This window comes from Sparus aurata, chromosome 2 (genome assembly GCF_900880675.1).
Source record: "Sparus aurata chromosome 2, fSpaAur1.1, whole genome shotgun sequence".
Lineage (NCBI taxonomy): Eukaryota > Metazoa > Chordata > Actinopteri > Spariformes > Sparidae > Sparus > Sparus aurata.
Window position 1 is genome coordinate 7,402,036 of NC_044188.1, and position 24,148 is coordinate 7,426,183.

Below are 24,148 nucleotides of genomic sequence, written 5' to 3' on the forward strand. Positions count from 1 at the left end.
ATAGAGAACCTCTAATGAATGCAAAGGCATGCCAGGAAGCCTCAAATCTGTACAGTGAGAGCATTTTGTAGTATATTGTATAATGAATTGACTGTTCAAGCTCAAAAAATGTGATTACTCAAGTCATTGTTTATAACAGGAAGCATACCGGGGCAATAAAATACAGTTTTGCCGTCCATCAAACTAACAGGGAATAATGCATGAATATGAAAATGCTGTTTCTTAGTAACAAGAAACTGTGAACAGGAGTAACCCATTAACCCTTTGCCTTTTGTCATCTGAGACTATCTCCCAAGCAATCTTCAAATCTTAATTCATTGTAGTACTTCCTAAAATCTATGTGCTTTATTTGTTATCATCCCAGTTCCTCAAACATAATTGATCCTCACCCTAAATGTAAATGACAAGCAGACGTATATGGCCGAGAGAGACTGTTGTAGCAAGAAATTAATCAATAACTTCTCCAATCAATGAGCTCTCTGGCAGCTGTAAAGACATGCACTGTTAGTCAAAGCCATCTATAGATGCTGTGACAGTGTTTGGAAATGTTACAGCTGCACTGGTAAAACAGCAGTCTGAATGCCGTGAGAGCCGACTGTTGTGCATCCTATTAAAAACTTGTGTGTCTCAGCAGCTGTCTTGGCAGTCGGCAGTCAATACCCAGGAGCAGTGGAGGTCAAAAGGCCCTGTACTCACTCTCAGGTTACACTGGACGCTGCTGTAGACATTCCAACCACGTAAACCTCCTCCTTCCTCAAGCAGGTCAAACAAATCCTCTTGAAGTGTGTCTGCCTTGAGTCCCACGAGGGAATTCAGAGTCAGAACAACCTGTTGCACAGTCTGAAAACTGCTGCTGTTACATTAGCCTTGAAGGCATGACATCCAGGTTCACGGACAGATGATTCACATCCTTGACACTGAAAGAGACTTGTCTAAAAGATCGGCTCAATGTCTAAATACATTCTTGAAAAGGGAGCCAAAAAGAATTAATATTTCAGTGTTGCTGAAGCTCTGAAGGTTGATTATCAGTTAGTTTCAACTGTTTTGGACAGTGACTTTTCCTCTGAGTATTAATTAACTCAATCAGTGCCATGCTGTGCCCAGATCTTAACTTGCAAGGCACAGGATCTTGTGATCATGTGATCATGTGATATCACAAATCCATCTTGCGAGGCTACAATCTATGTAAGCGCTGGTGGCCGAACATATAGTGGTTAAACCAGTCAGCATCCTTTGAGGAACAACCGGCAGCCTTGGGTTTAGATGTGATGACCAGCAAAAGAAGCGATTGTTAGTCTGAAACAAACAATGTCAGCTCCTTAAGACGTTAGCATAGCTGCCATAGCATCAGTTGTGTCAGAACTGGAGAGATCATTTAATTAAAAGAAGAACAATGGAAAAGATGTTTTCACTGTGGCTTTAGTGAGAATTTGATTTGCCAACTGGCTCAACTGGTCGTAGCACTCTCCTCCTGTTGATGTGATTGGTTGAAGCTAGCTCTTGATAGACAGTGGAAGCGAGATAGTTCATCCAATCACCTGCCAAGTGTTTGTTAAGCGCCTGCCATTTTCCAAAAGGTTTGTAGCTGCAACTTTCCAGGTGGTTTTGTGGTGAGACAGGTTAGCTCAAAGCATGATTTTTCAATTTACATTAAAGTCTATGACATTTTAGCAGTGTGTACAGTAACTGAGAGGTCTCCCAAAACAGCAAGTCTCTAAGTAACTGGAGCATTTAGAGAAGAATTAAAGAAAAAAAATCTCAATGAAGCTAGTTTACCACAATGAGATGCAAAAACACCAATCATTCCCCATTGGTCATGATTTTCTGACTATTTAAACCAAGCAATTAAATAGAATGCTGAATTGAAAATTGCATAATCACCCCAATTATCTAGTTTCAACTGTATTTGATTTGAGGAAAAAAAGACAGTTCCGCAATCATGCTGGGTCTTTCAGCTCCAGCATTGCCTGCCTGCAGTCACAGAGCCCTGACTTCACAGCAGTGCTTCCGGAGATCATCAAGAGTGATAGGGAACTGAGGAATGGCCGTCAGGTGTTGGAGAACAAAGAGGCGTCATGAAGATATTGGAGACTATCTGCCCTCCGGTCTGAGCCTGCAGATATGAGATAAAGGCTTCGCCTGCAGGAAGGAGGCTCGCACACTCAAGCACTTTATCTCCCAGACATTGTTAGACAAGCACAAACACACTCAGCAAAAAATTCAAACAAAGGCACGTATTTGCTGTCTGTCTGCCCACCTGCTTACCTGTATGCATTAATTCATACAGCCAAAAATATTGCAATCACAAACGTTTTTCAGGACTCATTTTCAGCTACTGTCAAATGTGCTATCGCATTACCTATATGAAACAAACAAAGGAAACTTTAGCCAAGAAACAGATTCGCTCTGCCTTTTCTTTGAGCTTTCATCAAAATGGAAAATCTTTAAAAGTCAAAGGAAAAAGCACAGAACGAACTCTCTAAATGCCACAAAGGGCTTCCATTATCAAAGCCCTTTGCTGTCTTGTCCCTGCAGAGACAACCTGACACTGTACTGCATTAACATTTCACACTTATGAACGGTGAAATGTCATCTTACCGTCTTCCATATCGGGAATGATTGTGATTCTAGCTGTGGGGAACTCTGAGCCCAGACGGCCCCCCATGGGCATGCTGAGGGTGACATTGAAACTTTCCTCGTCTTCATACAGAGAGTCATCGATGATCACAACCCGGCAGGATTTCTCCACTTCTCCCTTGTCAAAGCGCAGGATGCTGTGATGGTCCTCAGGCCTGGAGATGTAATCAGAGTAGGACAGCACTGTGGTGGGGATGGTGCCTGTAGCTGAAACTGAGGGGGCAGAAAATAGAATTACAGAAAGCAAAGTTAACGATCCAAACTCTGCATCAGCACAGTGACATCAAAATCAATATACAAATATGATTTCATCTTACTCTGAAATTGTTTCTCGATAATCAATGTTTACATGAATACCACCTTACGAGGTAGAGGTAGTTCTATAGGTGTCTACATAATGTTTCTTAGACTAGTTATTCTCTGACTCCTGCCTAATGTATATACACATCATCATTTGAGCAAACCAACCTTAACTCTTTCTTGAATTACAACAGCCCTGCTTTGACAGTAAAGAGAAGCCTTCACTCTTTTGAGCTGACATGGAATCTTTATCAGGTTATTTTCTTTGCACTTCCTCTTCCATTTTTAAGGATTACAGCATGTGACAACTGAACAGCTGCCATCGAGTCAGTGACAACAGACAGAGCAGCTTGTGGGTTTCTTTTTTCTCTGGTACACTGATTAACTGTCACTTTGCACCTACATTTATGTGCAAGAATGAACAGCCCAGTCGCCCGAATAAAGAGCTGCCATTCTGTTTTTTCTGCAAACCACAGAGCTTCTAAATGTGTGCGTTTTATATTTATAATGCCAACATCTCAACAATACATCTCGTATTACGTTCATGTAAGGTGGAGGAGGGGATGGTGGTGGTGTGACCGAGATGTTGGGACGTTTTGCTGCCATCTTTGTGTCTACAAAACCAGGTACTTTAAGCCAAATCATGATCTCATCCGAACCTTAACCAAGTGGCTTTTGTGCCTAAACAAACAAAACCTAAAGCACATTTTTGTCACAACATAACATTGAAAATTAAAACATTCAAATTTGGGATACATATTGAAGAAATATTGATATGGCAGGCAAGAAATGTACAAATGAATCAATGGAATTAAACTGCTGCAAAGTCAAAATGACAAAACTGTTGCGAAAATCATTAGCAGTGAGTTATTAACAACATGGCAACCTTCACCATCTGCCACTTCAAAACATGCTGGCCTTAACAGATGTCAGTTATAGTACTTCAGCCTCAATCCACATCTGATTTCAAGACAGAGAGGTGATCAAGAGGAGTAGCGGGTATTAAGGTCGAGCTCATTGCTCATTTTCACTTCAATCACCAAACCTTTCATGAAAATACAGTTCACTACTTTCCTTTGTTACCTTGCTGGGTGTAGCAGATGACCATGAGCTCCTGACTGACATCTCCACTCCTGTGTACCGGGATAAGCAGCTCACCAATGTCCTCCTCTATGTTGTACACAGCTGAGGGTATGAAGACTGTCGACTCTGTATGTGAGAAAAATCAAAATTCAACACATCAGTTCATTACTTTTGAAATAGTGCGTTCATATCATCTGAGTTAAATACCTTTATGTTAAGTCTTATCTGTCTCTTGGCACCAGAAAGTAGCTCATGTGTGATCTGTTCTCTGGCAAATTGAACGTGGTAAATTAAATGTCAAGTGAACTGAACTGACTGATCGGAGATGAAGAAAAAGCAGGCGCCTCAGAACATCAAATCATATGTGACATTATTTGCATCAAAAGACTTTAAACCACAGGCGTGCAGCTTACACACCGGGACCAGTGACAGCTCTCATTTACAGCTCCGCTGATGGTGCTTCAATCACATTTAATCAAAACCCTCCATCTCCTGTTTATTCATCCGCAGGAAATATTCCAACCTAGAGGCGGCTTACACTGTTACACAGAATATCACGTAGAGACAGCTGTGGTTATTCACACGGTAAGTTAAAATAGATGGATGCGATCTTTAAGATGTTTAGAAAAACAATACAGAATAATTTAGTGAACTGAAAACAATGTGTCCACTTCAACGTCTTGCATATTCGGTATCATTACAGGAGTCTATTGTTGATTGCCAGCCATGTCACCAGAATACATTTTTCAAATCCTATCGGACCACATAATATGACTTTTAAGGTCATTTAAGTGGAGGAGTAGGTGGTGGTGAAGTTTGAGCTGGCCAAAATGGCTGCTAAGCGAGACACCACTGTTCAAGGCAGTGTTTCAACGTTTGTAAGAATGAAACCACCGGATACATTTAATGAGAAGTGGGGATATTTTCCAGCTTTGTTTGTGGAGAAAGAACCAGGTAAGCCAAAACATGATATTCTCTTGCCCTTAGTGAGGGTTTTTAGTTCCTTAACCTAGACAGACCATAAGCACAGCATTGTCACAACATTACATTGCAAATTGGGCCTAAAGAAAAGTAAAGTTTCAGCATGTCCATGGTTTGCTGAAAGTTACTTGCCAACATTCATTTTGGTTATTGGGCTGTGGTTGCCCAGAAGAACTGGCTTGAATAAAAAGGTTTGTTAATTATGTTTGCAAGCAGGGACACGTTAAACAAATCGTTTTTTTCAGTTTTTCTGGCAACTCTCCAGCTCTTTGTCTCCCTCCTTCTCTGAGCTGCAATCAGGAAGGTAATGGGTTTGCAACATTTCCGCCACAGAGCTCAGACAGAAGCCTTGCATGCTTTTCAGTGAGCATCACCCACATTAACGAGGTGTTGGTAAGTCAACAGAACTCGACCTTTCCTCTCCCGTCCTGGAGACCATGCATACACTTGCGTGGGCTGATGTGGCCACGCTTCACATCTTGTTTTTTAATGCCCAGCTGCTTGCAGCCTGAGCCATTTAAGTCTGTCTGGTGTAAAATAATTTATTTCTCACAGTTTCAGGGTGGCAGCCTCTAGGCTATTTCATTTTTCTGCTCTTAGTGAAAAAACACACACAGAAAAATACATTTTTATGAGGCTTCAAAGAGTATTCGACCTTGAGAGGCCAAAATAAAATAAAACTTTAGAAACTACAAACAGAATAATGATATGTTAATAGACATATGGCTGTGTGAGGACAAAAAAGAAACAACAATAAATGTACTCGTCTTGCAGAGAGATAGCTGACAGTTTTTTTTTGATTGCCCTCTGGAGGTTGACGTTCTGAGAAACAAAGTTCCAACTGAACATGTTAATCAACATAAACTGTTGACACCAAATTCCTACTTTTCACCCAGTGAAGCCCTATGGGAAGAGGAGAAGCATTATCAATATTTATATTATGCAGCTCTCCATCTCAGCTCCATTACAGTCAAGCTGTTATCACAAACACTGTTCATCTGTTCCTGTAGTGCTCATTTCACATTCGAGGGAGGTCAGCATATCTCCATATCCTTTCGACCTTGTTTATCTACACTTGTGGAATAAAAATATTGCCCATGAACACGGTTTGCTTTAGACTCATCATGTAGCTATTTTCATAATCAAGTTGGGTCAAAGATGTTATTAGTTCCCTTCAAGGTTTCAGTCTTGATTTGAATTAAGTTTGTATTTATGATATTATGTGGTTTTATGTCATCAGGCAGATGGACATAAGCATTTCCCCAAGACATGAATAAAGCTGGGATGAGAGCGAATGAATTAAAGGACCTGAACTAAGATCTGCGCAGCTAGACAAAGATCCACAATTAGGTACTCCTAAACTAATTGGAGAAATTCAGTGCACTGGGTGACATGTAACCTACTTTAGTGACCCATTTGTTTTGGTTTGCTTATTTTCCCGAAAGGTGCACTGCCTTATTACCTTTTCTGTATTTATTTTTCATGTTCTAACTCACGGAGAAAGAACATGTACTGTGATGTTTGCTATTAGCGCTCAAAGTTGCTAACTAGTTGGCATGAGATGGCCCATCATTGAGGCTGCGCCCTCCTATTCAAAATGTAACCAACACCAACACTGTATGATGGTCGAACAACGTTGCAAAATGTTGAAGAAAAACACATCAAATGATCAATTAAATTTCAATAGCTGGTAAATGTTCTTCTGTCAAACTCTATTATAGCTCAAACTGTAAGCCCATAGTGTGTTTAATTGCTAATTGTCAATAAATGTATAAACTGCAAAGCATGTCTTTTCTGCCACTAGGGGACTCTCAATCAAAAAAATGTAAACGACAGACGTAGTTCGATGATGTCATAAAGTGTTTTCATTATTAATCATCAGCCATTACTGATGAAAATCTATCTGATGTTTAGTAATGAACAGTGACTTCCTTTCTCACTCTCTGATGTATCATTTGACATTTACTTGTGAGTTAAAGCAACAGGTGACCAAATGAAACACACCGTTGCCTTGAATAAAATTACAGTACACAACTCAACAAAGGTCTAGTTGTTTTGAACTGTTTCAATGTGGAAATGTTTAATATCACTATAACTTAGTGTATACCCACGTTAAGCAAGAGAATGAAACAAAACATTTGAATTCAAATCAAATCCTGAATCAATAATAATAATAATCAATAACAACTCAGAAGTGAGTTCATTACTGACCGTCATCAGGGTCCAGGATCTCAACAGTAGCAAACTCTGGGAATTCAAGGGCCGCCATCACCGGCTCAGACAGAATTATCTGGAAGGTTTCTGACACTTCATACTCGCTGTCTGACAGGATCCGGACCTTCCACGTGGCTGTTGTTTGGCCAGGGTTGAACTGCACCTGTTTCTGAGATTTTCCCCGGAAGTCTTTATCCTTTTTTGCAGTGACATCATTCGTACCAATACCTTTAGAAGCACATGGAAAAAATGGTTTATCATCATAATACGGTAACATCTGCTAAAACTTGTTTAAATACTACATATAGCGTAATGTAGTAAAGTAAGTTAATACGTTTTTTCATATCTACCTTTGAATAAACTGTGTTAGAGTGTTCTGTGAACTATGATATATTCTTATCATTAAAAAAATATAATTAAACTACTGTTTTTCATCTCTTATAACACCAGGAAAATGTCACACCCCAGTTGGTCTAGCCTGATAATATTTGGCCATCTTCTGGGTGCAGACTAACAACCCCAGTGTTTCAAATGGCCATGGTTGGAATAAAGCCAATTATCCCTAATGTCAGCCTGGTTGCAGCAGCAGTGGTTGAAGGCTAAATTGCATTGTCTGACCTTCAGCATGTGAACTGTCTGATGGGGGCTCACAGTCACTATAGCTGTGACGCTTGCAGGAGTCCTGTTGAGCAGGGGCACACAGCCTCACCATTGTCTTTGCTAACTGGCCACACAATTCACAGCAGGGGTCTGGCAGAAAATAGCATGAATGTAACTGCACATCAGAGAGGCAATCCACAAATACTGGACAAAATGGAGCACTGTAGTAAAAAAAATCTATTTGTTGACAACTGAGGAAAGAAGAAAGAGAGGAGAGAAACTGAAATGCTGCATCAGGACAACACAAAAGATCTTCAAAAGACCGTAGATAGAAAAATGCATGAGTTTGGGTTTTTAAGAAAATTACCATTCTGTTCTTTGATGGGAATGAAAAGTGGGCTTTGATATGCAAGTACAGACGGAAGGAAAAGGCTCCTGCACATATGTGCTGAGATAAAATGGTCAAGCTCAATGGAGCTTGAAAAATCAGCAGTCTTCAAAGAGTAGCTAGAAGAGGATGGCTAACTCTCCTGCACAATGCTAGGATTGGATGGCCAGGATCACAGCAGCCGCTGTGAGACTTCGCGGCAGGTGGGCTATCTGCAGCCTCCAAACTGGTGCCACCTGCACTGTGCACATTGACCAGTGAGGCAGTAGAACAAGAGTGGGCTCCTCTGATCAGTGTTCACTCAGGCAGGGCTGGGAAAAGAGAGATATCCCTAGTCTTCATGAGAAGGCACTGGTCTGGGATCAGTCACCATCTCATTGCAGCTCAGAGGCAGATGGGTGGCTTGAACTGTCAGGCTGCTCTGGTGGCCTGTTTATGCTGGTTAATCAAAACGGTCTACTGCCTTTGCTCTCCTGTCCTCAAAGCAGCAGAAAAAAGAAAAACTCAAAATAGTTAATACTGTTTTTATTTAACCATGAATCATACCACCTTATGCCAAGTTGACACTACAGAATTTTAGCCATTATCTTGCTGTCGCCGCCATGTTTCAAGATTGCTGACATAAAAACCTCAGAACAGAGGCAGATTGGCTTGGCCCCATGTGCTATAGTCAGTATGTCTGAATTCTTCAAAACTGTGATCCCGCAGCGTTGGGACCGATCACCGGCAACAGAAAGTTCTATAGTGTGAACAACACAGCGATCTGAGTTGTGTAGTGTGGCCAGGGCCTGACTGAGGCAGAATAATGGTTGGCAGTTGTGGACTGCTGAGCTCTGCATAAATAAGCAGTATGAGCACCAGTGCCTCTTATTGTGATCAGGCTAATGCTTGCATTTGTTTTGGAAGTCAGTGAAAAAAGATACAATGCATTTACTTAAAACACAGCTCTTTGCAGGATGCAAAGCATTGAGGTCAAGTATGTACTTGTGGCTATATGAGATTAATGACTGTAATGTGATGATGATGAAACAAGATAAACATTGTTTAAGTGCAATACCAACAGACTGCTGCGCAGATTTTCTCCTCTAGCTGAGAGACTCCTCACTTCATACCCAGCACTCTGCCATATAAACTAGTTCAAATTTTACAGTATGACTTTTCCGTCCTAGATAAGTCGAAATCCAACCCCACGACAGACATTAGGAATGACTATATTAACCGTATAAAATATGTAGACATAGCCACTCTTCTGATGGTCTCGTTTGCTTATGACTGTTTCATAAGAAGTTAAAGGTTCCTTGTAGTACAAATTCCTTGTAGTTTAATTATTAAAGCCTGCCATGCCGCTGTATTGCTTTCTGAATATTTAAGTATACTCATGTTACAGCCTGAGCGTGACAGAAAAAGGGAAGGGGGTTTGACATGCGAATTACAAATACTCATTAACGTAATAGCACATTCAAAACATTTTCTGTTCAATCTTTAAGATTGAATTCTTGGCTATAAATTGTAAAACATAAACTTCCAAGGATATTTGATAAGACTGAAAAAAGAACAGAGTGGTCTATGATCAAAGAATCACTGCCTGAGGAGGTAAACATGTACTCACTTAGTGGAATGAGAAATGAAGAAACATAAAAGGTTTCACCAGATATGCATTCAGAAAAAGGAACTTTATTGCTATTTGTACTTTGAGGGCATTGTAAAGCAAAATGGTTCCGACTGCGCTCTCAAAATTTAAATTACAGCTTCTTTTGTGTGCTTTCCAGCGGCAGCATGGAGAGGTAAATCATTCCCCCTCATCCATTATCAATCCCCTTCATGTTGCCTCAATCATAAGAAAACTGCTTATGAAAAACTACGGTTTGGACTTGAAAGCACACAACAGTCGGACATCATAGAATGCAAATGTTTTCTGTTTTTTTTCTGGGTAGTGAGCACAGAGTGCATCCAAAGTTCAAATTAGCACTTCTTTATTTCATAATGCAATCATTAATAAAATAGTAGCAATGCTCCAGAAACTATAAACAAGGGACAATTATTTGATTGTTTACCCAAACTCCCTCTAAAGATACATCATTTGGTGTTTGGTAACATTCTTTTGCAAAGAGATCACTGTGAGGTCATCACTCAGGCGTTTCCGTTTATTTTTTAGTTTTAGTTTCTTTTGTTCTTGTTCCTTCGCATCATGAACAACACAATATAATGTATTCTTGTTTTTTTTACTTGTTACAGTGAAAACTATTATCGAGTATATCCACCAGTATATCTGTACTCAGTATTATAATCTGTTTTAAAATACATATTCTTTTTATTCCACCAAGTCTCGGAGGTAGAGTAGATATATTGTGCAGTTTGAGGGACTATAAAGGTCACTAACATTTGCATATCGCCTGAGAGATGTTTCATTAGTCTGACACCCTGGGGTATTCAAAGATACAGGCGACAGTACAGTAAATGATCCCACTGGATGTGACCTCTACTATCATCAGGTCAATTTAATCACACCTCATTTTTATGGACCGTATAAATGGCAACACTAAAGGGACGAACGGTGCCAGCAGTAAGAATTCCTACCTCTCATAAATCCTTACAGCAGCTTGTTTTTTTTAACAGTTATTATTCGTTTAGTTCCGGCCAGTAAATTGCCTCGACTAACATTTGGAGTGGCGCCTTTCCATCACCACCAACTTTGTGTGACCTTTCTCACGTGCAGATGCAGTCACTTGGGATTGTCCTGTGCTATTGTGTGACTGGGACGTAAATACTGGCCGGAGGAGACGGGGGAAAGGTCAAGACCTGTGCGACCCCAAAGGGTGTCTATGCCAGCCATAGGGTTGTGCTTAAGTATCTCAAAGTTTGTGTGAGTGTGTGTAGTTGTGTCTGTCAATACGTTGGCCTCTGGCACTCTCCTTTATGTAGGTGTTAAAAAGAAAAAAAAGACTATAAATAGCTGAAGGGAACCCTAGGCAATATTCTGACAAGGAGTGTTTATTTTTCATCACATTTATTTGTTTATTTGTTCTTCTTGAGTGTTAGCTATCAAGATACTTGGAAATAATCAGCACATTCAGTAACATTTGATAAATTATATGTATTATAATGCTACACACTCTCAGTACTTTCAAGTAACTTGGAGTAATAATGATGGATATCTGTCACCTTGGATGGAGTTATTATTGGAAGTGTCTTGATAAAATTAGAGATGATGTCTGCTTACCGACGAAGGAGGTCTCCCCCAGGTAGCCCCGACGCTTCAGCAACACCTCCAGGAACTTGTCCTCTTCATCCACCACGTAGAATTGCTTTTCTAAAGAGATCCAGGCCCAGTTCAGACGGAACTGCTGGTTCTTCAGTCTGTTGCCTCCTGCAAGCAAATCGTTTATACATTAGTTAAAGGAAAAAGAGGTATAACAGCTCCCAAGAGCGCATCACACAGCAGGGGAAAGCACAAAAGTCAAACAGCTTAACTGGGAATTTATAATCCAAAACATGTTTCAGAAATTACCATAACTATTTATTTTTGGGGTGGCACAGAAGTTTTCCATGCTCCTTATTAGAATGACTTCTTGGATACCTTTAGGACTTTGACTCTTCTAGCACTCAGTGGGTGGTAAGAGGACTGTATGGCCCTTATGCAAAAGGAATGGAATTCTTGCTGTCTAATTGCTTCAATTCTAATTAAGATAAAAGGTGTCTGTTTCCTGTCTGAACTGGGTTATTTTATCCTTGCCGTTTGAAGTTGGATTCAAAGGCCATGACTACATACTGGAGGGCATCGCTGCTACTATTTGACCATAAAGACTCTAAGCAGCGCTGCAAATACTGGCATCAAACGCACACAGGTACACAAACTCTGACAAAAAAAGTACGAACATATGTAGAAACCACATCACACGTAATTTCTAAAGCACCGACTGGCAGACTAAATAATGATCCACTGATTCCTGCATTCACCAGACTGCTCAGTTAGAGCTGCTGCCTGCTGCAGTACTAGACGAGGATAGCGAGATACAGACGACTGAGCCACTAAACATCTGGCACTTCTGAAAGTGGTGGAATAAAAGTGAAACTGCCGGGAGGGTGTAAGGACATCGCTGTTGTTTGTGTTAGGCACGATTGAGAGTCTCTATCCTGCCCCACCCCGGCTGTTATGGTCGGTAAATCTGTTACGTCCAGCTGACCGCTCCACTGTGTCCATTTCCTTTCTCCATGGGCACAGTGAGACCTATACACATTCACCCTGGGTCTTTTATTATGTGTGAGAGTGCATGCATTTACGAGTTTGTGTGTGAGTGAATGTGTGCGCACATCTGAAACATTCTTTGCACCTGTTCAGAGCTTTGCCCTTCGCTCTAATAGTGTTCATATTTCCTCACACAGAGTAAAAAAAGGTCTTAATGCTCCTGACATCGATTCTTTTTGACAACACAGAACCGTAACTTGGAAAAGGGACAAAGTCTGAGTGACGCACAAGGACGACGGGGAGCACAGCGTGTTCTCTTCCCCCACCACTCATACAAAACCAACAACTCATTTAAATCATTTAGTTGAATAAAGTTCTTTAATCCATAATGAGCACATGGAGGTGCTTTGATGTTTTCCACCAGATAGATGACTCAAAGTTTTGAAGTCTAAGAATTCAGTGCGAAGTGAAAGAAACATGACTTTCCCTAATTTATCTTTGCAGCTGTGGTTAGCAGCACTAATGGACTTCATCAAAAATGCTGGCGAGAAAAAAAAATAGACGGAAGCTGATGTGACTCAAACTTAAAGATTCAGTTCAGAGTGAACTTCACACGGACTCAGTTAAGTCAACATGGAGCTGTAATTGGGACATATAGCTGCGGAAACTGTAAAGAGAAGCTGCTCTATTTTCTCTCTCCTGCAAAATAAACAAAACATTTAAATTATCTTGTTGGATACATTTTTATTAACATTCAATTCTCGTGAACACAGAGGTTCTTTATCTCGTTGAAAATTATTTTTTTAGCCCGACACCATTTTAACACACAACGACATCATGAGCTCCTGAAATTATTATGACTCAAAGCAGAAAACAACAGTTTCCTTGACAGTTCATACAATGAGAAGAATTTGTCCCAGTATTTCCTTCAAATTTGAAATCAACAAAATTGTGTTTTTAATTTGTTTATGAAACTTCAAAAGGTGATAGCTGTTTTTCTATATCTTATTGTCAGTGTTCTTAAGTTGGTCTGCCCAGCCATCAGTCACTGTCACTGTTCATGTGCAGCCATCTCCTCTGTTAATCCCAAATAAGGTGCTATTAATATGGTAATGTAATAAACATATCTATATTCTTGAGTATTATGCTAAACTTTGCATCACTGCATGAATAAAAAATCATAAGGGAGGTGCTCTGAATAAATGACAAGTAGGGGGAAAAGTTGCTTGGTAAGTCAAGTTTGGTAGATCGAAATCAAAGTGTTACACTTTCAGAAAGCCAGCAATAAGACAAACAATTCATCATAGAACTGTGAATGATGTGCACAAAAAAAAGTTTAAGGGTAAGAAAAAACCTCTGATGCATGAATGTTGCAAATGTAAAGGCTGACTCACTATTGTATTGTATGATATGGTAATAGAGACTTGAAAATGTCTAAAGTAATACATTATACACCTCATACATTCTTGAGGTCTACCACAGTGTAGGATTTTGCTTCCTGTGTGTTCCACATCCTTCTCTAGCAGACAGGTGACCTGTGTATGACAGGACCTCCCTACTCCGTTTGGATTAAAGCCAGCATCATGGCACGCATGCCACCAGTAAACACTTCATGTGTGATCTCTGAGTCGTGAAGGAGGCCATCCTCCACTGAGGTAATGGAAACAGAGAAGGTCGCGACTATTCATCCGACTTCACACGCTGGCACAGGCTTTGTAATAGTCATACCACGGCTGACACTCTTGATCGCAAGGATAATTCTGGAAAATGGAGAATTTAAATTAAATGAATCATCGCTGTATAACCAAACACTTGAAACACAGCGACATTTTAGAGGCATTTACTTCACACATTTCAACATTAAATGGCCACACGTTTTGCACAATTATCTACATGACACTTAAGAAATAGCCTCCACATCAAGCTTAGCCTCGAAAAGGAACTCTCTCTCTCAGGATGAATCACCTTAAACACAGGTTTGCAACAGCATTCAGACACATGAAGTAGCTCTATCAATTATTCATTCTTCCACTCCAGCAATATGTGAGGAGGAGGATAAATCAGCAAGCAGCGCATTGAAACTTCAGAAAAATTAATTCTGTTCATAGTTTATACTACATGCAACACCATAACACAAGAAAACACTGAGTTAGGGGGCCATAAAGTCCTGGTAAAGCTGCAGTGTGGCCTTCGGGGAGCTGGGGAGTGGAGGTGCTCGTTTCCAGAGGACCACTTCACTCCTCCAGATTTCTTTCTAATTAAGATAAGCGGAGGTTTGAGTAAGTCCACTTCAAAGAGGCCCCAAGGAAAACACCGGCGTTAATCTTTAACCAGCACTCACAGCACTGAGACAGAATTTAGTGCACAGTATCGATATCTCTGCACTGCTGCGCTGGTCAGAGCAGAAACATACATCATATGAATTGAGATTCATCATATAAGCTGCTCATAGCAGGTACATGAACGTGAGTGTGTTTCTACTTGACATCCATATTCTCATTAAAACCCGAACTCACATGGTTATAGCAGGGATCCATGAATTCTAGCCATTCATTCATTGATTAATTGACTGGCTGCCTGCAATCTGTCTTTTTGATTTAAAGTAAGTTGTTTAGCTCCCCGTTCCTCTAAATAACCGGGTCAATAAACTGTCAACCTCTGCTCTTTTAACCACTTGATCATTAACAGCCTTGTGCACGAACCTTTTCACAAAACCCCTTGTACAGTTCATGTAGTTGCACATCTAAACACAAGTCCTGTCCACTCACATAGAGGATGTGTGTTGAGGGACAGAAGCCTTTTGAGAGAGGCCAAAGAATGTGAGAGACTGGACTGTGCCAACTTAGTGCCCCTGTCTCCTCCCTGCATACATGTTGCAGACAGCCCTTATTTGGCCACCGTCAAGCATCGTGAGGCCACGGTGCCCTGTGGACCCTCGTCTGTTCATTCAGCCAGGCAGACAGACAGGCGGCCCTTTGCCCACAGAGCCAGCACCACACTGATTAGGGAGGATAAATTGGGACTAGTCTGTGAATCCTGTTCAATAGACACAATACATCTAAAAATACTTAATGATCATATACTGCAAATGGACTTTGTGTGCCAGCAGTCTCCATGATCTGCAGTAATTGTAATCTACTGTAACATTGAAACATCAAGCGACATACAAGAGAGATAGATGGACAACTGTGATTCATAGGGAATCCTTTCAAGTTGTATTAAAACAGACCACACAGAGAGTCAAAGCCAGAGGAGCTTCTTATTTGACCATGTTATGTTTCATAATGAAGGCATTAAATCTGAAAACTGTGTAACCCCCCTTCTATCATTAGAACATCTCATAAAGGCTGCAGTCAAAGGAAACTGGACCCCTAGTAGTTTTAGGACCAATACTGTAGTGTGATTTAACTTCAGGGATGACTTAGGATCAACTCCTTTTCCTTGAGTGGCTCAGATAGGGCCTTGACTTGAAACCAAATAAACACCTGCTGTATGGAGAGAAATGAAAATGGCTGTCCACCAACAGACTCCATCCAACCTGACACAGCTCTGAGTGGATCTGCACGGAAGAATGACAGAAAATCCCCATATCCAGGTGTGCAAAGCTTGTGTACCCAAGAAGGCTCGAGGCTGTGCTTGCTGCCAAAAGGTGCTTCAACTCAGTACTCAGTTATGGTTGTGAATACTTATGTTTATATAATATTTCTTATTTTTTAAAACATTTGAAAAAACTTCCAGAAATTCAGTTTTGGCTTTGTCATTATGGGGTGTTTAGTGTTAATGAAGGAGACATTAATCAAAAGTATTTAAGCATAAGGCTGCGTTATCAAAACAAAGTGACTGATCTGAATGTAGTTCTAATTTGAGCTTATCAAATCAGTCGGCTCAAGATTTCAATAACCTTTAATTTTGCTCTTTTTATTAAAAGGGGGAAGCTTGACAGTTGCGGGAATGCCAAAACAATATTTGTCATTGACGTGACAGTTTATTCGCTGAATGATCTACATACTAAATCATACTACAAATGGTAACATTTTTGATTCATATCTAGGAGCACAATTTGGAAATGGAAACCCTGTATCAAGCATAAATGAGCACTTTACTTTCCCATACTTAATTTGTTTACGAGCACACAAATATTTAATCATGTGGGTAACAAAACGCTGGGTAGGGAGTTCTTGCACCTGCACCGGGAGCCACAAAGTCTCATGAAGGAGATATACCGTAAGTGTCTGGTTTGAGCAGAATCACTCATAATAATTACACAATCTATAAAAGCCCCTGAATCTTTATAAAGTAGTGATTATTTTTCTTAAGTAAACTGAAGAAAGTCTTTGTTTACAATAATTACCCTTCTGGTTTTTAGAGTCACTGGGTCTGACATTAACATTTTGATCCATAGCGACAAATCGCACCAATTACTGACCAGACTGCCACAAAGCTTTGGGATTTATCTTGATGATTTTAAGAAGAAGATGACATGACCCTCTACCTTTCATCCAAGCTAAAGAAAATCCCTTCGCCAAAACATAAGCCTGTGATAAAGTACTTTTTGTTGAAAACTAGGCCTGTACAATGAATCAAAATATTGACAAATTCGCATCTCACAAGTGTAATTATTTGAGATCTCCAGAGGATGAAACACGTCTGTTTAGACCAGCTGATAAAATTTACTCTGGCACCACTGCCAACAAAAACTACACCTTAAGCCCCACAGGCAGTAAGCCTCTAATACTACAGAATTGTCACAATAGCATTGCATATTAGACTTTAATATTGTAATGTAGTGTGAATATTGCGTCTGAGGGGGGTTAGTAGGACGTTTAATCCTGTTCATTTTAAATTCTGCTGTGGCAGCAGGATTATGCTTGACATTTTTAGCTCACCGCTGCTTCTAGGACGAGACGTGAGAGACAAAATGACCAGATGACCTCACACATACATGAGAAAATAATCAACAGCAAGTACTGTTTCTTAAAATAAATCGAAGATAAAGCATATTTTTTGTTATGGGAAGTAAACACTTTCTATCAACACAACTTACATTAACTCTTCAACATGACTTGAGCTGGGCTACAAAATGTACCAGACCCTACCAGCACACTTTTCATCTCTCCAATTAAGGGAAAAGGGATATGATAATCCTGTTGAAGGAAAGAAAGCACATGGCAGAGGAGAGAGGGAGAGAGGGAGATATGGTCTAATCACCCTAATCCTTGTATCAGCTGTAACGAGTTGGCCGTGTCTTGAAAGATTTAGAACTGTTATGATTTCACAGGCCCTTTTCTACCGCCGCAGCCTTTTGGGGAACCATTCTGCCATAAATTTGGCTGCTCCGCAGGGTCCATTCTGGCTGCTCCCGCCTCTCTGTCCACTCTGACACAGTGGTCACTCTGAGGCGATATTTGAGGGGCCTGAAAGAAAGGCCAAAAGCACTTCGGAACAAAAGTGCCAGGTCAGAGAGCCATGCGGGGCTTAAAGCAAGCGAGGCTTTGCTCTCAGCAGGGAAAGTTCTTTGAGATTAACATCTGAACCACAACTATAAAGGTGATTTAACTCTCAGTATTCAACATATTCTAAATGTGGGTTCTTGTCTTAAACTTTCAATAACCAAATCATGAATAGGCACTTGCTGAAGCTGTTAAGGAGGTGTTTAATAATGCAATAAACAAGAGGTGTTTATATATCACACCTCTACACAGGGATAGGTTAATACCAATGGGGAAAATACCTATCCTGTTATGTCAACTGTGAAAAATTAGAATACAACTTTGGAAGCTATTCAAGTCATGTTTCACCACTTCTGCAATTATAGAAATCAACCAAATAAAGTTTTATATTCTCCCCTTTGTTCAGCAGAATGCGGCAAAACCTTACATTAAGACAGACTTCTATAATTCAGCTCAGAGTCAATACACATAAGGGATGGATGGATGAGCATCGAAACTCAATAACTCATGAGAGCCAGAGCATATTTTGAAAATGCTGCACCATTAACAACATGCACAGAAAGTCCTTCAAGGTGAAGCACTTAAGTTATTAGTTTGTGATTTAAATGTGGCTCCTGTGAAACAGAAATGTGCTTAAGTGTTCTTATCAATGTCGTCCTCCACAGTATGATTGGCAGCAAGAAACCTTTTAAGCAAACCAAAAGCCTTCATTTTTTTCCCGCACTTTCTGTTTTTGATTCCAGTTTGCAGCATGAGGTTGTTGTGGAAACTGCCGCATGACTTTCTTCCTGGGTCACAAAGTGGGTGCACCCTCGCCTGAGTGGGAAGGCAGTGAGGAATTCCCAGAGCTCTTATTTCAGATGGGGCTCCTTTATTTGCGGGCCCAGGAGACAATTGTGTCAGAGGAAATACTGTACAATGTGAGTGTAGGGAAGGTCACTCAGTCTGCTTCACGCTCTGGTGTCTTCACACACTGCCAGCCACAGATGACGTCATTTATCATCAATTACAGAAAACGCCTATCACAAAAACAGCTCAGTGGCCGGGAAGATTGTTCTTTCAAAAGTTTTGGAGGAACATTCAGAATTAATTTGTCAGAAAATACAAATCAGTGAGTGCAGCTGAGAAAAAAAAAACTGATGGCAGATAAACAACTCAAAAGAGAGCTGTTTGGATATTTGGCTAGTTTCACTACTTCTCTGTGTCTCAAATTATTGGCATCACACACATGCAAGCATCTTAGGTTTTTTTTTTTTTTTTGTATAATCCTATTAGCTTGCCTAGAAATATTAGTTGAAACAGACTATTTCCAAACACATAAGGATTAGCAAGAGGGCCACTCTGGATGCACAACTCTGTCGCGGGTTGCTGACTTCCAACCAGGGGCACAGGGTGTGCTGACAAGCACCCAAGGTCACGACTTATCCCTGATCGTGACCACATCATTAGGGCTGGAAAACAGACTGTCAGACTTGGGTGGGCACAAGTAATTTGAAAGTATTTCCTTGTTTTTGGCTAAGCTATAGCCTAATCATTAACAAGATTAGAATTCCATTTTAACACAATTAAAAAAGGGTGCATCTGAATAATCTAGTATTCAATTCAATTCAATTTCAATTTCATTTGTAAAGGACAGTGTGCAATTAAAACATAAATGTAACCATTTGATGCATTACATATACAGATTCAGACCATTCAACAGCTTCTGTTGTCTGGACTTGTTCAGCCGAAGGGTGACTATTGCACATGAATCCGATGAAAAGTCGAATCCTTGTGTATCTCTGTATAAGCCAGCAAGTAAATCAATTCGCCAACACTGAGTTTTGAGAACCTATCCAAAGAGTTAGCACTAAGGGGTGTGTTTTCAATTGTGCAGATGAGGTCAAACACAGTATTCCTTGATTGCCCTTGAAAGGCATTCCTGTCTGTCAAAAGAGGATGCAGCCCCAAGTGTCTTAATTAATAGTCAGTGGCACGGTTTAGAGAGCAAAAGCCTGAACTCTCAATAGCAGCGGAAATAACAACAAAAGGCAGAATTAGCAGCTGCAGGGCTTTCCTCAGCATTCACATGTAAAGGTCATTGTGGATTTGAAATCAAGAGGTTCCTCACTCATTACCAGTCAATTATATACAGTACGAATGCCCTGACAGCCACAAGGCCAAATCTTTGCACTAACGTAGCTCTGGCAACCCACCAAAAAGCATAAAGTAAGATGCAAGAGGGGAAACCTGAAAAATATATCTACTGTCATTTCAGCATAAACTTGTCACAATACCTTTCTGAACAACACATTTTTAAAGAATAAGATGCGACACTCCTTCTGAGCTCATCTTAGAAAACAAAGATTATGTCAAACACTTCCTGCCTGAAGAGATGAGCTCATAGAGACAACATTCTGGCTCAGTCCCAGGAGCTGAAAGGCTCGCATTGTTACGAGTGCATGTGTTAAACGTACCTCAACTTTCCAGTGCTGCTGGTGACTGAATAGAAAGAACAGAGGCAGTGAAATAACAAGGAGTTACACGGGGAAGTGTGAAAATGTGAGAGAAAACAAAGCAACATAAGGACGCAGGATGAAGGGACTTGACAAAGAGAGCGGGACGTGCTTTTTCTTGACCCTTGAATGCACAGTGTTTGCTCTCTTGTCAGACCGAATAATGGTGGACTGTTTGCTGAAAGCAGCAGTGTGAGGCCATAGAATATAAAACCCCATCCCAGTCCCACAGACTCATGAGCTCCATACTAATAGAGCGGGGTGTTTGTCGAGGCTGTTCTCAGGGCCGGCCTCCATTGGTCTCATTTATAACGACATGTTTCAGCTGCATTTCACAGTTGTTACTCGCAAATCCTCACATGTTAAAGGCTTTTGCCTGAGAGGGAAAAGCTGCCTGAAATGCTGAAATGGTAATTCCTAAAGAGGTGTTAAATGACTCTTGGTTTTTGTTTATGTCTGGTGAAAAGGAACCTTCAAGTAGAACTGTGCAAACCTGCATGTTAAAGATAAGCATACTAGTCTGCATTCATGAAAAGAGGGGGGAAAATGTCTCAGGATTTAGTGTTGTTATTGTCTTGTTATATTGGACTGAAGATTAGTCTGTGCAATGGAACAAACCCAGGGTTCAAAAATATGCACAGGTATGTTAAAAGAAGATTACTTCTAGAATGCTTGCAAAATTTCATTTAGACACTTTAAGTCCTTTTCCCTGCATTTGAATAAATCCTGGATGCCTTTGTTGGAGAATTAGAATTTTTCTATAGAAAAAATCTCAAAGAACCTTTGGTTCAAAGTCAGAGTCACGCTTGTAGTTGCAGGGGTGAATTCTGACTGTGGATAGAACAATGTTAGCTTAGATGCAATTTAATTGTCTTTTTCTAGATGTTATGTCAAACTGTTTTCACTTAATTTGTCTAAAACGCATGTTTGATGCATTCATATCTCATTAACAACATCACATTCACCAACACTAGGTTGGAGACAGTCCGGCCACAGACATGAGATGCTGCTGTTGGGTAGATATCAAAGATGGCATATGAAATAAGCACAGCAGAAACTGCAGATAGGTTGGAAAATGTGTTTTACTGCATATATTACTATATTACTGCATAATATTATTGTACCTGATGAAAGATGAAGATGTAAAAATAAAAATATGTAATGCATAACCAGGCAGTCAATTTGACCATCCATTTAAAGTTACAATTAGATCTGATTTACAATTTTCACTGATTTATACTGGTTATGCTATTATATGCTGAGGATTCCCAACTATCATTTGCATTTTAAAATTCTAATTTAAAAAGATAGGGGGATTTCACAACAACAGCTTGTCAGTTTATCCCGGTGGTTAGCGATAGGCAAATTCAAACAATATCACCAAAAATGATTGAGTGATTCAACAATAAACAACAAAGGATAGAAACTTGGTTTGCAGCAAAGTTTGGATTCTCCAATCTGTCCTGAGTAAATCATCTCCACTGAAGGATCTCTGACAATGTTATCAGTTTAATTTAATTCGGTTAATCTCCCAGGTGTAAACCCTCCTCACACAGAAATCAATAAATGATCTCCCAAACATCCTTATGCCAATAACTTGTTTGTCTCTGTGCAGACAGGAAACGTTTCTGGAAGGGCAGCGGCAGGCTACCAGTAAGCTAGCTGTGTCGCGGTATTTTTTTCTGTTTTGTTCATTTGGATGCAGGAGTTTCATTGATACTACCTCTGAATTCAATGATTGAAATTGAAAGCTCATTAGCTCAGCTTGGACTCGGTCTGGTGTTTATATCACAGTAGGTCGACCGCTAATGTTAATTTTTCACTGACTGAAGTTAGCATCAAAGCGCAGCAGTGCTCTCAAGTTGAAGCTAACTGACAGAGGCAGTTAGCTAAAAAAAATAACAAATCTAACAACTAAAATTTAATAAAACTGAATAATAATAAAACTGAATAAAACGTGTGGGGACACCTCAACAAAGACTAAGCCTCATGAAGCTGCTTTCTTTGTCAGGCTGCCATTCAAAGGCACTGAGTGTTCAAGATGCACAGCCTGGTTTAAGGAGCACAACACCTGGACCCCGAGGAATGGAATAAAGTAATTAGATGTGATGCGTTCCATTTCACACACACAGAAAACTATCAGATCCAAAGGACAAAAGCTAAATGTCAAAAGGGATGAACATGAGGCGTGCCAAAGTTGCATTGTTGCCTTCAGCTCCATCTGTGACACTTCAACTCACACACACTGAATGCCCTTTAAGAAATAATCAACACTCTTTAGGAGGTAAGTTAATTGCAAATTAAATCTGTTAGCTGACTTTCCCAAAGGTATTCCACCACCCTAGTAGCACTAAATGTTCTTTGCCTTTAATGTTCTTGCATATGACCCATTGACCAGTGATAACCTTTAAAATATTACAGAACGGTTTTGTGGTAATTGTAATAGCTTCAGCCAATTACTTGGGGATTTAAGGAGCTAAATATGAGCGCTGCATCAGATTGACCAGTTGAATAAACCTGCGCCCCGTGGCCTATCTTTGTTTCCCTCTTCCCATTTAGTTGCTAATATGTAAGTCTTTACTCCAAGCCCATGTCCTGGAAGACCAAGATAAGCCCAGGCACGGTCTAGTTAATTTAAGGCACCAAGGCATTCCTAAGTATTCTTCATGGGGGGAAGGGTTGACTTAAACTCTGGACATCATCCAGGTTGTTGACATGTTTTTTTAATGTTCTTTATGTTCCTCAAAGCTACATGGGGCAAACCCCCCCCCCCCCCCCCAAAAAAAAAAAAACTTATTTACTTTCATATGTAGATGAGGCTGCACACCCGGAGAGCTCACCTACTACATTAGAGCCCTCGCAACTTGTCAACACAGGCGCTGTTTAGAGACTGAACAGCACATCAGCACGTTCATGCCATTGCTACAGGCGACAGGAAGCAGCTTGATGCCTTGCCCCAACCAACACTGGGACCAACAGAGTACTTCTATCTTTCATCTCCTCTGACTGCTCCCTCCCATTTCTCTGCCAGATGACTTCTCACATCCTGTCTATCAGGCTCCACTTATGGAGGAAAGCAGGTGGAGGTGGTGGTGGAGAGAGGGAGCTTGATCCACACACAGGATCCCCAAAGGGTTTCATCCATACCTTTTATGAGATGAGAGCCTGGTTACTCTCAAAACACACTCCTACTGTTTTTGTAAGGAGCGTATAAAAAGCAAACCTTCTCCAGAGATCTTGGTTGAAACTGTGTAACATTTTCAGCGCCTCTCTGTTTTCTTGGCAAACTGAAATGATGATGATATCCAAATGAAAGGAGCTGCTGTTTTTCCCGGGCTACATCACAGCATTCTAATCAAAAGAGGCAACAGCTTGAAATCAAAGACAAAGCAGTTATCAATTAAACTGTAGTTGATGCCCAGCATCTTAGTGCAACATTTTAGCAGCGCCAGCTTCATCTCTGATTATAGGATCAGGCAGCTGGCCCCGAGATGGATAGATGGTGGGTGCTTTGTGTGTGTGAATGTGCATAAAATGTGTGCACAAAGGAGGTGTACCCTGCATCGAGCTCCAGTCCTGAAACCCAGGCTCAGCTGGAGAGAGTTGTGACAGTACAGCTTTCGCCCAGCTGTCAGAGGCTTATCATGCAGCAGGGCAGAGAGGAGCAGCTCCGGCCCACTGCTGGGATTCAGGGGCCAAAAGCACATTATCCAGAGTGATTTTGCAAAATGGAACAAAAGCTCTGCTACTGCAAAAAGAGAAATGTCACAGCAGCGACTGTAGCATCACTGAGTCTCAGAGTTCCTGCTGTTTT

At 40.5% G+C, this 24,148-nt stretch overlaps 1 protein-coding gene across 1 annotated transcript in view; it reads right to left on the reverse strand.

Moving 5' to 3' along the window:
* Positions 1–24,148, reverse strand: part of frem2b (FRAS1 related extracellular matrix 2b) — a 55,595-nt gene that overhangs the window by 18,476 nt on the left and 12,971 nt on the right. The window contains exons 3-6 of the mRNA XM_030391550.1: positions 11,424–11,570; positions 7,213–7,443; positions 4,021–4,146; positions 2,599–2,850 (exon numbers count right to left, since the gene is read on the reverse strand). Coding sequence (XP_030247410.1) covers positions 2,599–2,850; positions 4,021–4,146; positions 7,213–7,443; positions 11,424–11,570 — 756 coding nt within the window. The remainder of the gene's footprint in view (positions 1–2,598; positions 2,851–4,020; positions 4,147–7,212; positions 7,444–11,423; positions 11,571–24,148) is intronic.